The 13,551-nt window shown below is 36.5% G+C and overlaps 2 protein-coding genes across 4 annotated transcripts; both read right to left on the reverse strand.

Annotated features, from left to right (window-relative positions):
• Positions 1-2,044: 2,044 nt before the first annotated feature.
• LOC145470751 (thioredoxin-related transmembrane protein 2-B-like) lies at positions 2,045-6,944 on the reverse strand. 2 transcript variants are annotated; one of them, XM_081454581.1, is made up of 7 exons: positions 5,918-6,021; positions 5,557-5,670; positions 4,610-4,686; positions 3,899-4,005; positions 3,449-3,514; positions 3,059-3,188; positions 2,045-2,493 (listed from the first exon to the last, which is right to left on the reverse strand). In XM_081454581.1, exons 2-7 carry the CDS (start codon positions 5,645-5,647, stop codon positions 2,386-2,388), a joined length of 579 nt encoding a protein of 192 aa, XP_081310707.1. In that variant the 5' UTR covers positions 5,648-5,670; positions 5,918-6,021; the 3' UTR covers positions 2,045-2,385. The 2 variants fall into 2 exon arrangements, with proteins under 2 accessions (XP_081310707.1, XP_081310706.1); XM_081454580.1 differs by having other exon boundaries at positions 5,557-6,944.
• A 71-nt stretch (positions 6,945-7,015) lies between these two features.
• On the reverse strand, positions 7,016-13,537 carry LOC145470750 (dual adapter for phosphotyrosine and 3-phosphotyrosine and 3-phosphoinositide-like). Of its 2 annotated transcripts, XM_081454579.1 has the most exons (10): positions 13,383-13,537; positions 11,891-12,013; positions 11,421-11,554; positions 11,050-11,213; positions 10,792-10,839; positions 10,526-10,588; positions 9,897-9,982; positions 9,224-9,311; positions 9,084-9,111; positions 7,016-8,864 (listed from the first exon to the last, which is right to left on the reverse strand). In XM_081454579.1, the coding sequence occupies exons 1-10, from the start codon at positions 13,535-13,537 to the stop codon at positions 8,854-8,856; spliced, it is 900 nt and encodes a 299-aa protein (XP_081310705.1). In that variant the 3' UTR covers positions 7,016-8,853. The 2 variants fall into 2 exon arrangements, with proteins under 2 accessions (XP_081310705.1, XP_081310704.1); XM_081454578.1 differs by having other exon boundaries at positions 7,016-9,111.
• Positions 13,538-13,551: the final 14 nt, after the last annotated feature.

Here is a 13,551-nt window from a genome sequence, read left to right on the forward strand (position 1 = left end):
CGAGTTTTTGTCATCTTGTTGTCGTTTAAAAGGTTTATCTGATCGCGACATTAAGCTAAAAGACTCGGTCTTTTTAGCGCGTCCTTGGTGTGTAAGAAAATCGTTTAGGATGGGGGAATAAAATCGTTAAGGGTCGAAGGTTGCTCAGGATAGTTAAACATTCGCCTTCGGAAATGTCTCATTGCCAGTAACTACCAAACTATAGAGTCTTCGCACGATTCCTTGCTGGACTCATTGCCTTTTAAACTGGGCCCAGATGAAGACTGGTCATACAGCTTCACTACGTTCTGCAGTATTTTCAAATGAATTCTTACCTACTTGATCGTCAGCTTAGCTTAAGATAACTATTGTTGGAATTAATTAGGCCAGAGTGTTTTGATGTCAAGAAGCTCTCAGGAGTGATTAATCTGTGTTATTCCTCTTCGCCAGATTTCAAACTGATTACATTTTTCCACATAGCATCGAGACTACAAAAGTTTTTTGGTCTACAAAGAATTATATATCCATGAACTTAAGACTACCCATATCTCATACCAGACGTGGGTGTTAGCCTGACCGAAAAGACTGCAGTTCATTGTCTCGGGAATTTTGAATGAAGTGGATTCTTTCAGTTGAATCAAGTAGCCTGTTGTATCATACAGTCGGTGAACCTCTCCTTACGGACAGAGTCACATTACAGACGGTTAACTTGGTCTCAACGAAAGAAAGTGAAGAGAAATAGAGTCGTCCCCCAGAATAGATGTTTTTCTTTTATGACTTGAGATCACTCCAGGTGTCTCAGGAGAGTCTAGATCATGTGACAGGAATTAGCCCCGGTAACTCCAGGACGCACGTGGCAACATTATCCGCAAGAGAACTGGGTACCATCTCTAAAAATAATTTACGAAGGAATTCCTTGTGCTAACGCCAATATCTCTTACACTTCACACTCTCCTGTCCTTTCGCTGATCATATGCAACACGCGTTAGTTCAATTCTCAAACAAGACATTTTTTCCCCTTCAAGCGTGGGCTGTTCAAAGGATGATGACTGGTTATAGTTCAACGATAAATTTTCTCTGATTCTTAATGGTTTAAATCGATCGAGTGACGCGATATTGTTCATTGGCAGAAAGACAGAATCTGCTCTCAGTGCCCGTCCGAGGAAAATACCCAGAGGGATCGCACTCGTCCGTGAAAATGCGGGCCTATAGGAAAAAAGTTGAAAGTCGCAACTTGCCTGTTTTCTTTTTCAAAGTTTACATTTTGCTTAGACGCCTTTCATCTTAAAAAGTTGAACACAATTCAATCTGATCTTTGAACTGGCGCGCGGAAGAAAATTTAGTGATGAACATCAAACACAATAGAGTGTTTATGTCTGGGAACATCAAATTTCCGCGGGGAAGCTATCAGCCGATAGTTCCTCGCAGTTTTCTTCAACACTTATCCGCTGATTCCAACTTATACAGCTAAAGAGCGTTAACGAGGGGAGGGGGTGGGGTGCAATCGGTTAATGAGAAAATAGAACAGAAAACTCACACCACACGATATTTAATACAATTATATGACAATTTATTTTGTATTCTGTAGCTCGCAGATGCTATTTCATGATTGTTATATCATTTGAAGATTAAATTTAGGTATTTGTTTACAATAAGCCAATGACAGCAACAGAAGAGTAAAGATGGAATACCATGGGAAAGGAATAATAAAATGCACCGAGAAAGACCACTGACAATGCCTCAATGTACAACGTAATGTTAAACGATTCGTTAGTTCTCACAAGTTGCAAAACTTTCTCTTCTTTTATAGCGGGAAACGCGCAAACGCGCGAGAGGCTGGGGAGACGCACACGAAGCGCAAACAGTGTCGAGCCCCACGCAAGACCGCCGCGACTCAACACTCAGTGGCCTATTCAATGTGCCTGGGGTTTCTTTATACTTCCCTCCCCAGTTCCTTCCTTCCTCGCTTCATACTACGCACGGGGGCCACGCACAAGACAACGAAACGCCTTGAGGATGAAGCGGATAAAGAAACAATGAGCTATTTGATCTGCAGTCAACTCTTAAAAATAAAATGAACGAATACAAAATAAAAGAAACGTGAAGTCTTTGGCGCGGCGATAAATAACGATTTTTTTTAGTCAATATTGGACAATTTGTTTATACAATGCCGTCTTAACCCGATCACGCCATTCAGCGATGAAAATTGGATTTCTCCTTAAGAAACAAATTCAGATAAGCAGCTAACAACAATAAAGGAAGTCATTAATAAAATAAATTTGTTGCAATATGTAAACAAATTTGTCTAATTGTTGTAAAAAAAATGCACTAAAAATTCACTTGTCTAAATGTTCTCAGAAATCTTTTGGCAAGCTCCAGAGCCAAAGATTTTGTGGATATTGCTCCTTAACCTGCTTTGTCCTTATCCTTCTTTGCATTCTTCTCTTTCAATTTTCCTTTCTCTTCTGCAGCTTTCTTCAGTTCTTTTAAGTTGAAATCACGCTCAATATTGACCTGCAATGAGAAAAGAAAAGTTATGACATATATAAAGTGGAGATTTGCTTTCTCACAGCTAGATCTGGAAGATCACAAATGTTGCCTGTTGGGACCTCTTGTTGATGCCCCTCCCCCCTCCCCCCTCCACACCTGCCCCCTATCCCTCCCCTCCCCTCCCCATCCAAAACGATGGCTGTCCAATTTGAAAATAAATTAAGTATTTGTCAATCCAGCCTAATAAGCTTTTGAACATGGCAAATTCTCTACAAAATGGATTTGCCCAGATCTGGTGCAAAAAAGGTGTAAAGCTACAAAACTGAATCTTTTCTTTCATATGAGGGTGAACTGACAACCCATCAAGAAGATCCGGAGATTTGGTCTGTATATGATAGACTCTTGGATAATCTAAACTGGCTTGCAGGCATGCTTACAACTCCACTGACCTGCCTCTTCAATGGACCTGTGAGCAATCTTCTAAATGCTTGCAAAGTTATTCATCCTGGGCATTACTCCCTGAACTGTACTGTGCTCCTGAACTGTACTGTGCTCATAAAGTCCTACAAGGCTATGTGCCACTCCTTACCTCAGTGAATGTATATTTGGTGATAACACCCCTCCTATCTACTAATGGCCTCCTTTTTGTCTCTTTTCCTCCTTCATAGAGAATCAAACTTGGAAGTTGCTTAGAAACAGCAGATCCATCTACCTTGTGCCTGGGAATTAAAAAAAAGAACAAATAAACATGTCAGGCAATCAAATCCTTTTACCATCAATTTTGTAGACTGATAGGCAAAGCATTGACTGTATGAATTAGCCAAAACAAAAATACATTTAGAAGAAGTTCTCAAATAGTTCATGTATTCTCCAAAATCTCAAATAACAAAGTAACATTACAGAGAACAAAGGCAACAGATTCAGAAAGCCAGAATATGTCTGGGAAATTGCATATAAAACTTTAAATTTACAGGCTTACTTTTCAGCTATGATTGGATACTTTCCAACATCAAGTTTTCCAAATCTAAGGTGACTATGATTGTATCTGTAAAAGTAAGAATAAAGTTCAATGGGAAACAATGAGAAACAAAAGCCGGTCAAAGGCAAGTCAATATTCTTCACAATAAATTATTTACTTATGGCGACGACACTCAAACCATGAACAATTGACATTATTTTTTTCCCTTTTCAACGACTACAGAATTAGCACTTGTCATATTACCAAGTGCATTTAGCATTTTTATATTGTAAAAGAAAAAAAGGAAAACCAGTAAAAATGTGAATCTTGCAAATTATATGAATAGCCTTCATTCTATAGTCACCACAGAAATGGACAAAAAAATGCACTCAAGGGCCATTACTGTAAAGGGAAATAGATTAAAATGTACCACATAGTTGAAGTTGATTTAGAAAAAAAAAAGTGTGCTACCTTAGTGACAATTCAGCAAATGTTGGAGCAAATCTGATACATGGTGGACACCAAGGAGCATAAAATTCCACCAGCCACGTGACAGATGGATCATCACGCAGAGCATCCTAGAACAGGAAAAGTTATTTGAAAGATATGCTGCATGTTAACAATTGATCTTAAAGGAGCTCAGTCACGGTATTTTGAGTTATTTTGGCCACATACAAAATTACCTTTAAATGGTAGGAAACCTGAAATTACAGTTTAATAAGATAGAAAAACACCAAAGAGATAATGATAAACCATCAAGGAACAAGGATGGCTAAGGATGGAGAAGATGAACACAGATTACAAACAACAAATTTGAAAAATTGAGGCTAAACTTTTCAATGTGCGCAAACAGTGACGTAGCTCCTTTACTATGAAAGTTTGATTAAAGTGGCTCTAGAACAAGCCTGGCTTGACTATACTCCCCTTCCTTAAAATTACAGTGCATCAACCTTGTTCCCAGGGTCTCTCTTCTTCCTGCCATCCACTCAAGAGAGACCCTGGGAATGAGGTTGACAGTGCATCTCTCTACTCAGGTCAATTGACAATTCAGTAAATTACTGACAAGGAAAGACCATTACAAAGATTGCTCAAATGATAGCTTGTGGTAGACTCTAGTCACTTAATACTGCTACTATCATCCTTACATTACAGACAAGTATAAACAAAAGATTCAGATCTTACATCAAGTGCTGGTCCTCTAAAGAAGTGTATCTCGTCTGGTCCACTGTATGATGGCTCAGGAAATAATAAAAATAACACTGAGGAAAAGAAACATGGATTGTACTTTAGAAAACTGCTCCAACTCTTTCATCTTTAGAGTATCTTGAATTAGTTAAAGGTACTTATTCAAAAAACTTCACTCTAAACCTCCCTTGGCTCCCAACTCAGGAAAGAAAAGATTGAAATTTTAAGGTACGAAAAAAATATACACCTTCAATCTGACAACATTCCCAAGAAAATTAAGATTTACATTTAATTATAGTACATCAAATGTACTAGCTACTGTGCAACCTTTCAACAGAAATGGTATAGCACCAGGCAAGGACTATGAACATTTTAACATTGGCACTGCAAATTATGTAATGTGCCTGGTAGTCTGAATCCATATTTACCCTGCAGTTTAAAGTTCTGCAATAGATGTTTTTATCCAGAAGCCATTTTGAATTCCATTGTTTCAAATGGCTTTTATGAGATGCTTAGGGGTCAAATACATACAAGATTACCCCTGAGCATCACATTATAACAGCTGTTTGAAACAATGGAATTCAAAATGGTTGCTGGGTAAAAAACGTCTATTTGTTCTCTAACAGCTCGCCTGCATAACAGGCGTTGAGGGGTGAAAGGAGGGCACGCTAGGACTTCCTACCCCTTCCCTAAAATACACCTGCAACACAGGCTATGAACAGCAGGACACCAAGATAATTTGATTACACGAAGTGTCATAGACAGTTCAAATGGAGTTGGCACAATACAGTTGTTGAGCATATTTGAAGCTCACAGCACAATGGAGTTTAGTGCAATGTGGTTTGGTACAGTGCAGTACAGTACAGTATATGTACAGCACAGAACAGTTTACACATAATGCAGCTGTTAGAAGTCTAAAGAATGGAATATCACAAGTCACTCACCTAAGCAAAAGATAAGATAAATAAGACCAAGTCTAAGATCTGACCTGGCAAAAAGAACGAAGTTTGCAATTTTGCTAAACAGGAACACCATGGAAGCTGCCTCTTGCCAAGAAGCTGAAATGAGGAAAATTAAGAGAAAAAAAGTATCAAGGAAAAGCATGCTGCACTGTTTCCAAAAACATCAAGTACAGAACTTATTTGTATAGACAGCATGTTACTACTAGATTTTACTGTTTTGTGCCCTGGTAAACCTATCCCAGATTTCTAACACATCTTGCTAATTAACAACCACCAGAAACTAAATTACAAATCAAGAAATTAAAAAGAAAATTAATGTTATTATAAATAGTTTAATATATACCTGGTTTCCATTTTCTGTTTTTGACAGCCAACACAATGACTAGAAATGATAATAACTCAAAGTCTCGCTGTGGAGACAAAATGTGATATGTTATTTTGTACCCCTTGATTCAGTCATTCACTGATCTTATTACAGTATGAATCAGAAAAGTGTGACTACTTGCACCATGAAGGAAAATCAATCTGATGTGAAACAAGCCATACCCTACAGCTGTACCAGTCTACCCTATATCATTGTACCAAAATTGAAATTTACTGCCATTCAAATTAGTGATCAGGGTTTTTGGATTTGCAAAGTAGAATTAGTAGAAGGAAACATATGTGTTGTAAATCAAATTGCTTTTCAAATTTTGTTGTTTTAAATCTAGGTTAATCAGTTTCAACCTAAAGATTACGCTATATTATATAATTTACATATTATATCACATGAAAATAATTTGTCACAAGAATTGCTAATGAATGCACAAATTGTTTAATATTTGATTTTAACAGTGTTATCTTCAGGTTGAAACAGATTAGCCTTTAATGTGAAAAAATAACCTACATGACATAACCCTCAACATGTCATAACATGTGTTGGTGAACAATAGTAAGTGGAGGTTGGGAGGCGGGGCGGGGGGTCACTCCAAAAAACGTTTTTGGAAGGGATATGAATATTTTTTGGAATGAACTGGAAGGACAAGATATGATACATTTTGTGACGGATATTGACTATGCTAGGAGAACCATGGTTGAATATTGGGCTTGACTGTAAAAATATTAGTTCGGTTACGTGATAAGTACCTGGGTTTCTGTAATCTTACATGTATTTCTTATGGGTATTACAACCAAGGAAGCCCTGTAAAATGTCCATACATTGGTCTGAATGGCATCACTTAAGATCTAGGCACCATGATGATAACTTCACAGTCGTAAAATGATATTACACGCGTACAGTAAGTTTACTCACCCAGCTGAGAGAACATTCTTCTCCTGGGAAAAGCCATCCACAAAACGGCTGAACGCACCGCAAAATCACATACAATAAGCATGCCACAGGATTTAAAATGTAGTGGCCACTGAGTAAAGGTTTAAACGAGTCCAATTTCATAGCTTTTAGTCAGAATGTTGCCCTTTTCTTTCAGATATCGTACTCTTATGTTACAATATTCAGAATGTTGGTGTCATTTTCCAAAATTACCGCTGAACTGATGCGATAACTTCGTTCCCGGGTTCCCAGGGCTTTCTCAAATGGCTGCTCCTTGGCGATTGACCTCATCACCAAGCCGAGGGCACAACTGTTACTATGGCAGCTGTCACTTTTAATTCCGTGGTCAGCTGGAAAGTACGCGTGTAAACAAAGGAAACAACGCGAAAGTGAAAATGATTTGTTCTGTACAGATTTGATGTACTTGTTCGTGAAAACTTGATCCTGATTTCATCGCCATTTCGAAAATCTATCAGGTTTCATCAAGTTTAGAGGTGAACGGAGTTTAAAATATTCAGAAGTAACCTGCCATTGCTCCGTTAGAGTCAGAAGATGGCTGACAATCTCGAGTCGCTTCCTCCTGAAATAATTCTCGAAATAATGTCCTTCTTGGATATAAGAAGCCTTTGCCAAGTCTCCCAAACTTGTAAGAAGTGGTTCGACTTCATTTACAACTCCGATCTTCTATGGAAAAAAAAATGCAGGTCGCTTGATCGCGAAGAAGTCGAGAAGGACATTCAAACAAGTTTCTGTTGGCGAAGTATTTTCATTAGAAACTATGGAACTAATCTGGTGAAAAAGCGTTGGCTTGAGGGCAAATACAGCCAAGTGAAATCACACGATGACGTACCAGGTAACCACCTTGGACCTCTTAATACGGAAACTTGGGGATCTATATTAGACATGGAAATGCAACGAATTCGCAAAGCTGGGTAAACTATACAAAATCTGCCAGTAATAATCGTCGAATGCTCAGCTCGATAATCATCCACTAATTGCTGCTGTTATTGACGAGTCCTTTGGAGTCAACGAATTACTTTAAAGCAGCAGAACACATTTGATAACGTGCCCTTTGTGTGGGAACTTCCATTCACGTTGGTCATCAATAATAAACTTTAGGGACACTTACAGTTGTCGTGCACAGAAAAATATATACAATGAATGTGAATTTTAAACAGGATCATCATTTTAATAGATTATTTTTCAGTTAAATTTTAAAATATGTTTTTAGGGATTTCAAAATATATTCTATAGTGGTTGTGAGAATTTTTTTGAATTGAATTTGGCAAGTCAAAGTACTGATAACAATGAAAATACACAGAAACTAAACAGGGCATATATTAATAAATTATACTTATACACAGCATCTAAGCTTTGGAAAGCTACAATACAAGCTGCAGTGACTGATCAGTCACAAATTATTTTCACCAATTTGCTTTTAAAAAGAGAGAAAATTGTTTGAGAAACAATTTTTGTTTGGAATTAATTTGCAAGTATCTGTTTATATCACTGTTGCATGTACATTTGCTGAGAATGGATGATCGTATTTTTAAAGTGGTAGTTTAAAACTAGCTATGTTAATGTTAGTTCGGTCTGTTTGAGGAATATTTGTCTTTGTGCATGTTGTTTTGGTAGTTTATAGACCTCTGAGAATTTCACGCACCTGGTCATACATTAGCAAAACTTGTCCAGTACCTATTATCCAAATGAACAAAACGCTAATTCAAATACATCTATTCTTTCTGTTCTTTAGTGCATAAAAATATAATTAAGCAGTCAACAGAATGAAAATGTACAGATTACATAATACTGCTGTCTTGTTTGTAACTAAACCTCAATAAATAACTACAACTGTGGTACACATAACTTAAGAACAGTACTAACATTATGTTAGCTATTCACAAAATATTTAAGAATCCTCTTGTATGTCTGTTGACCAGCACAATGTCATCCAACACCAGGAACAACTTTCAAACAGTTACTAAGCAAAGAAACAAATAAGTATCACAAATAAAGAAAGATAACAATAAGATTCTTACAAAAAATAAAACAAAAAGGATTGAAGAAAACCTGTGCAACTAAATTTTGTAATTTTGTAATGTTTGGAGCAAAGGACATAACACTGTTATTTAACTGTGCATGAACACACTATTTTTTTTAAATGCATGTCCTAGTGTAATCATTGGCAGGAACAACTTACCACTGCGCATTTTGTGCTTGATTTTGTCCTACCAAAGAAAAATTATATTTGTTAGAATATCAAAGCAAGGTCATGTTACTAATACAAATAAACAAATCAGTGAAAGTAATAAACATGATTAACTAAAAATAGGAAGTTACAAGTTTCCATTTCAGCAGATCAATCCATTCTTGCATTTCCTGCTCAGTGTCTGCACAAAGAAGAAATGTTCTATAGGGGAAAACTAAGCTGAAAGAGAAAATATGGTATCATATATCACATGTGTTGCTACCACTCGGTATACCACTAAATTTTACATAACAAATTTCACTATTACATATATTGTTCACACTATAACTTTTGGTGTGACTTTTGGTGTGCACAGTTGGCGGTACATAAAGTGTGGTCACAATGGTCTAGCCTCAGTATGTCCCATCTAACCATTCAGAATAATATATAGATTTAGCCAAGCCTAAAAGCGGAGGGCCAGGTTTTTCAAAGCCCGATAAGCTAACCCAGAATAAGCGAGAATTTTTATTTAAGTTCTGTAACTTTGTGGTGAGATTTTCTGTTTACATTGTTTGGCCTTCTGTTTTGAGTTTGAATAATCTCAAAATACACAAAACATAAGCAGTGAAAAACATTAAATGTTTTGTATACAAGAAAAATTTATACTTTGGTTATTTTTTAATCCAGGGTTAGCATTAACCGGCTTCTGATATATATGAGTATGGGGCTCTGTTTGGCAGCCCTTTGGGCCGCGGGAGTTCCGCTATAATTGTGAACTCTGTTTACTTGACATAATCTTCTCCTTGCATTAATTTAAGCAGTTACCTAAAGGCATTTGGCTTTCCGCATGTGTTGTTTTTAGAGGCTTCTTCTGCAAGTCGAAGATCAAGTATTCTGATAGGTTTCTTATCCTGACAAAACATAAATTATGTTAAACATTATTTTATTTAATAATCAGATATTTAGAGGGTTCCACTGTGATCGATTTAACTGGTCAGGGTTTGGTCATTTCTGTTTTATTTAACTATTCCACTATGTCAATAGGTAGGAAATAGTTCATTTGGTGTTGAGATGTGCACATTCTCTAGAGAATCACAACACACAGTACTGTCTCACCATAATACAAGACAGTGCATGGTCTTATCAATTGCAAGTTCAGTGCTTTTCTGGGTTTCCTAACTGCATGCATGCGTTATGAAATCAATTTATGAATAGAAACACTTTTTTCAGCCTTCTTGTCTCAGATTGGCAGTGGCATGTTACTTTAAAGACCAATTTAAAGAATATTAATTATTACTGAAGTTAAGCAAGTTACAACATCCTAATATTACCCTTAACTATATTGAATCTACAGTGCAATGGTGTAAATATGATTCATGTATAACTGGTGTCATAATGGTATATTGAGGTAAACTGGGTACTGTAAGATGAGCAAATACTCAACCAATCCTTACCCCTCGTTCATTATAGTATTGCAGCGTGTTTCTATTTGTGACAAACCATCTTCTCTTCCAGTTCTAAAAAAAATTGAAATCAAATCATTCAATGAAACATCTTCACACAGCAATACTATACTTAGATCTGGCCTTTCTTCCTTCTGAGACTTGTAAACCACATCATGTAGTTCCTGGACCAGCTGGCAGATGTCAGTAATGGAATCATATTGAACACTTTGTGATGGAAAGAAAATGTTCAATGGATCCACAAAACTATTACTTACTTTATGAATGGCTCCTTGTTTGGTAAGAAAGCCTTCCTTGGAGGCAACCTGTCAACCATGATGAGTATATATTCAAATCAGTATTTACAAATAAATTAAATTATTGCGATCTTAGGAATATTTCATTATATTAGTATGGCATCCCAAGTTTACCGCCTAAGAGAGTCTCACAAATATATATATATGTGTTTTTAATTACTTTATTGTATTTTTAAATACATAACATTTTCCACAAAAATAGAAAGCAGTGCTACTCACAGTCCAGTTGATATCTTTTGGTTCCTGTTCAGATGAATTTGAAGTAGACAAGGGCCGGTGGTGGTTAAAAGAGCTCCCACAGACTGCATGTCTGCTTATATCATCATATACTGACGGCTCTTCAACCTCGGAAGGATACGGATGAGAAAGAGTAACAGGCTGTCCTGTTGAGAAGATGGTGCATGAGATATCTTATTACACCCACTTACAGTGTTATGTGCATAGGCAACATTTTTTGACGCGCCATCTTTCAACATGCCAGCATTGTTATTGCTATGATTGAGTGGATGATCGGCCTTAGGTAGGAGATGACATTCTCTAGTTTAGCAGTACTGAAGTCAAGACAGTATAATTATGTAAAATGTCAAAACCTGTTTCTCCTCCAATGATGGGATAATTCTGAAAATGCTCCATCAACTGCTCAACATTATTAAATTCTCCTATTCCAAACACAAACTTTGTGCCTTGAAGAACCAGTGGAAAGTGCTTTATAGAATCAAGGCTCCTGCCAAAATAAATAAAAACGACACACATTCCTTCACTGACAACTCATCACAGACTTATTTTTGTCACTCATGGGCTACAAGTGACAAAAATAACTGATTTGGATGAACAATATTGAACCTCATAACATTACATTTGAGAGTTTAAACTGAAATATTAACAACATATATACACAACCGAGAGCCACATGAAGAGTCAACTCCGATTGATTGGTACACGATACTGACATGCTGAGTTTGCTTTTGCCAATAAGCAACCCAAAGGAAGATGTACAATGAGCCTAGGTTAACCAGATTGTATCTAAATCTTGTAACCAGCTGTCACCATCACCACCTACTTGACTGACACAGTGTAATGTCCAGGGTTGGTTTTACTTGGTCTGATTAAATAACTTCCTTGGCGTCCATAAGAAAGAAGTAAAACTTCAGTACTGTTCCTTGTCAAGTTATGGTGGTACCATCTGAAAAAAGCAGTATAAATAATATTACATAGTCTATGTCACACATCATGAGAAATCAAAATGATTGCAGTTGTTTCAATTGATGCATTTGAGGATATAAAGCCCATTTTGAACTCTTAGTCTCATCTGTATTAGCTATTATACATGACAACTCCAGATTCTAACTACTAAGGGTTTGTAAGAAGTATTAATAATTAATAAGAATTGTTACTATCCCCAGCATTTTATCAAATATTTCCTACGAAAAATTGCCATTTGTATAAATTTATTTAATTGACTTATTTCTGGTAATGGGAAAGGACTATTAAGAATGAAGAGTGCATGTTGTATGGAATTCCATGAGAGTAAAACCATGATAGCTTTAAACCCAAGGCATTCAATCCAGAATCCATAAACATCACAACACCAGTCAAGAGTGAATGAAATGAATAATTCTTTTATTAAAAATACCCCCAAAATATTGAAAACTAAACTAAAATAAAAATAAAAACGCTCCAAAAAAATCATGTGTACGCTTACCATATTCGTGGAGCATGGTATAATGGCACATAACCCATGATGGCTAAGCCAATGAAAACTCTTGAATTGCATTATCCAATGATCCAGTTTTTAATAAAATAATAATAATAATACTCGTGTGTGATGCATACGGGAGAGAAAGAAAATTGCATGCATATGTTTATTGTTATGCCTGTAAAAGGCAAATGCCAAAGGGTATTTTACATAGATGCATCCATTACCACAAGTTTCAGTTTACACAGTTCGAAACAAGATAATTGCCTTATAATTGGTCCACCTACACTTTATCAAGATCTAAAAACTGTTAATAGTTTATTAATAAATAATTTCTCTAACTACAGCTACAAGCTAAGACTGTGAATATAACCAAACAAGGCTGATTTTGTATTCAAGCAGTGTTCCCTTGCATTGAATTAAATACAATGCAAAGATATGGAATTTCTGATATTGTATACTCGTGACATATTCTGAAATATTCTGTTGATCTTAGCTTCTGCCGCCGAGGTAACAGGAAATTTACACATAAGCTTTAAGCTTAATCAATAAAAAAACATCTTTGCTTTGGAAAATGGGTAGCGACACGCAACCAGAAATCACTGAACTGGAATGACACTAACCCAAAAAAAGAAACGAGTCTAAGCGTGATTAAAACTCAATGAAATTTTAAGCTTACTTATAAAATTTATTATTAGCTTAAATCGAGGAAAGACCTGAAGAGGAAGGAAGAAGGAACACAGTCTGGGTCCATACTGGGATTCATCGTCCCATTTAAATAAAATATCAAGTTTTCAATGTTAAGCTTATAGTCTGTTTACAACTTAAGATCAGCTGGGAAATGCTCAAAACTCACGGAATATCCTCGATTTTCTTCATCCGTGATCTGCCCGAAGTGTCCATGTTTTGACGTTGCGGTCCAATAAGGCCGGAAGCCTGGAGCGGGTTTTCTCCATATATGGTGATTTCGTAACTACGGTGATTGTCAACAACAACTACCTTGGGCGCCATTATTGTCAATTTAG

The sequence above is a fragment of the Orbicella franksi genome, chromosome 15 (genome assembly GCF_964199315.1).
Source record: "Orbicella franksi chromosome 15, jaOrbFran1.1, whole genome shotgun sequence".
In the NCBI taxonomy this organism is placed as follows: Eukaryota; Metazoa; Cnidaria; class Anthozoa; order Scleractinia; family Merulinidae; genus Orbicella; species Orbicella franksi.